The sequence below is a fragment of the Ochotona curzoniae genome, unplaced genomic scaffold (genome assembly GCF_017591425.1).
Source record: "Ochotona curzoniae isolate NIBS_2020 unplaced genomic scaffold, NIBS_Ocur_1.0 contig_1014, whole genome shotgun sequence".
Classification (NCBI taxonomy): Eukaryota; Metazoa; Chordata; class Mammalia; order Lagomorpha; family Ochotonidae; genus Ochotona; species Ochotona curzoniae.
The window spans coordinates 37,692,037-37,693,761 of NW_024464920.1; the positions used below are offsets into that span (position 1 = coordinate 37,692,037).

General features: G+C 38.3%; 1 protein-coding gene across 1 annotated transcript; it reads right to left on the minus strand.

The window, feature by feature from the left end:
* Positions 1–567: 567 nt before the first annotated feature.
* On the minus strand, positions 568–1,509 carry LOC121163209 (olfactory receptor 6C2-like). The gene has a single exon (XM_040990568.1). It carries the CDS (start codon positions 1,504–1,506, stop codon positions 568–570), a length of 939 nt encoding a protein of 312 aa, XP_040846502.1. The 5' UTR covers positions 1,507–1,509.
* Between the last annotated feature and the right edge of the window lie 216 nt (positions 1,510–1,725).

Below are 1,725 nucleotides of genomic sequence, written 5' to 3' on the forward strand. Positions count from 1 at the left end.
TAGAAAGGCTAGTGGATTTTTAAAATATTTTGTGGATATTGACTTAATAGGACAATATAATTATAGTCACTTGTTTTGAAGTTGCTCATTTGCATCTTCTACTCATTCCTGAAAACAAAAATTTTAAAGTAAGAAAGAACTCACGAGCGAAAATTTTGTTTTATAACCCATATGAGCTTCAATTAAAAAAAAAACTTTAATTATAATTGGGGTGCTATATGTTGAATTATTTCCAAAGCAAATAAATTGTCCCCAGATCTTTAGCTTCTACATAATGAAAGGTTATACAGAAATAAAACTTTTACTTATTTGTATTTTTTAATGACATTTGGAATTTGGGGAATGTAACCTCTGATGTACATGTTAAATGAGGTAGCCATTCTGAATAAAATAAACTTAAAAAGAAGAGGAGCAAACTGCTTGGTTTTGGTGTTTGGATTATGACAGAAAAATGTTCCTGGGGAATGGTTACATTGCCATATCTGCAGAATAGAAGACATATGTATGTCACATTTGTGAATGCATCACATGTAAATTTAAGTTAGCTTTAAAGAGTACGATGGTCTCTTACCTCTTTGTGAGAAGTGCAATCCATTTTACCATGTCTCTAAAGGCTTCTTTCACTTGCTTGTTTCGAAGTGTGTAAATGAATGGGTTAAGCAAAGGGGCAACAGAGGTTGTGAGGATTGACACCACCTTATTAATGGCTACTCCTTCCTTTGCTGAAGGCTTGATATAGATGAAGATGCAGCTGCCGTAGGTGATGGAGACCACAATCATGTGGGAGGAGCAGGTGGAAAAGGCCTTCTTCCTTTGTTGGGCAGAAGGAAGTTTTAGAATGGTCTTGATTATGTATATGTAGGAGAGAATGACACATATGAGGGTAATGATGAGGGTCAGTATGGCAAAACTCAAGACAATTTTCTCTATTAGTGCTGTGTCTGAACAAGTTATCTGTAGGATGGGTGATGTATCACAGGCAAAATGATCAATCACATTTGAGTCACAGAATTCTAGTTGGAGGCCTATGCCAAGAGGAGGGAGAATAATCAAGAGGCCAGCAAGCCAAGAGCAGAGAACGAATGTGGTACAGACTCTGTTGTTCATGATGGTCGTGTAGTGCAGGGGCTTGCAGATGGCCACATAGCGGTCATAGGACATAGCAGCCAGCAGAAAAAACTCTGTTGCTCCAAAGAGGACAATAAAAAATAATTGGGTGGCGCAGGCATTGTAGGAAACAATATTATCTCCTGTTGTTATAATGTACAAGAATCTGGGAATGCAGACTGTGGTGAATGAGATTTCTAAGATAGAGAAATTTTGCAGGAAAAAGTACATGGGAGTTTTAAGGTGGGAATCTAGAAGTATAAGGGTGATAATAGTGAGGTTTCCAGCCACACTTAACATGTAGGTGAGAAACAAAAACACGAAAAGCAGAACTTGTAGTTTGGGGTTATCTGTCAGTCCCAGCAGGATGAATGTTGTTAGCACTGTGTGATTTCTCATCACTGCCTTGTGCTAGGTCGGAAATGACTGTACCTGCAGAGAAGTATCCAGAGAAGCTGGCTTTAGAACCAGAGCGGAAGGACCCTCAAGTAGCCCACATGTACTTCATCTTTTACAACACAGCTGTGTCTCGTGTTCGAGTGTCCTACAGGACATATCTAACAGGCCTTCAGTTTTTCATTCTCAGATTAGAAACCATATTTTAAAATATGTCAAATA

Excerpts from the sequence above, each read along its gene's own strand:
- LOC121163209 (XM_040990568.1), bottom strand. The coding sequence starts at position 1,506 with ATGAGAAATCACACAGTGCTAACAACATTCATCCTGCTGGGACTGACA.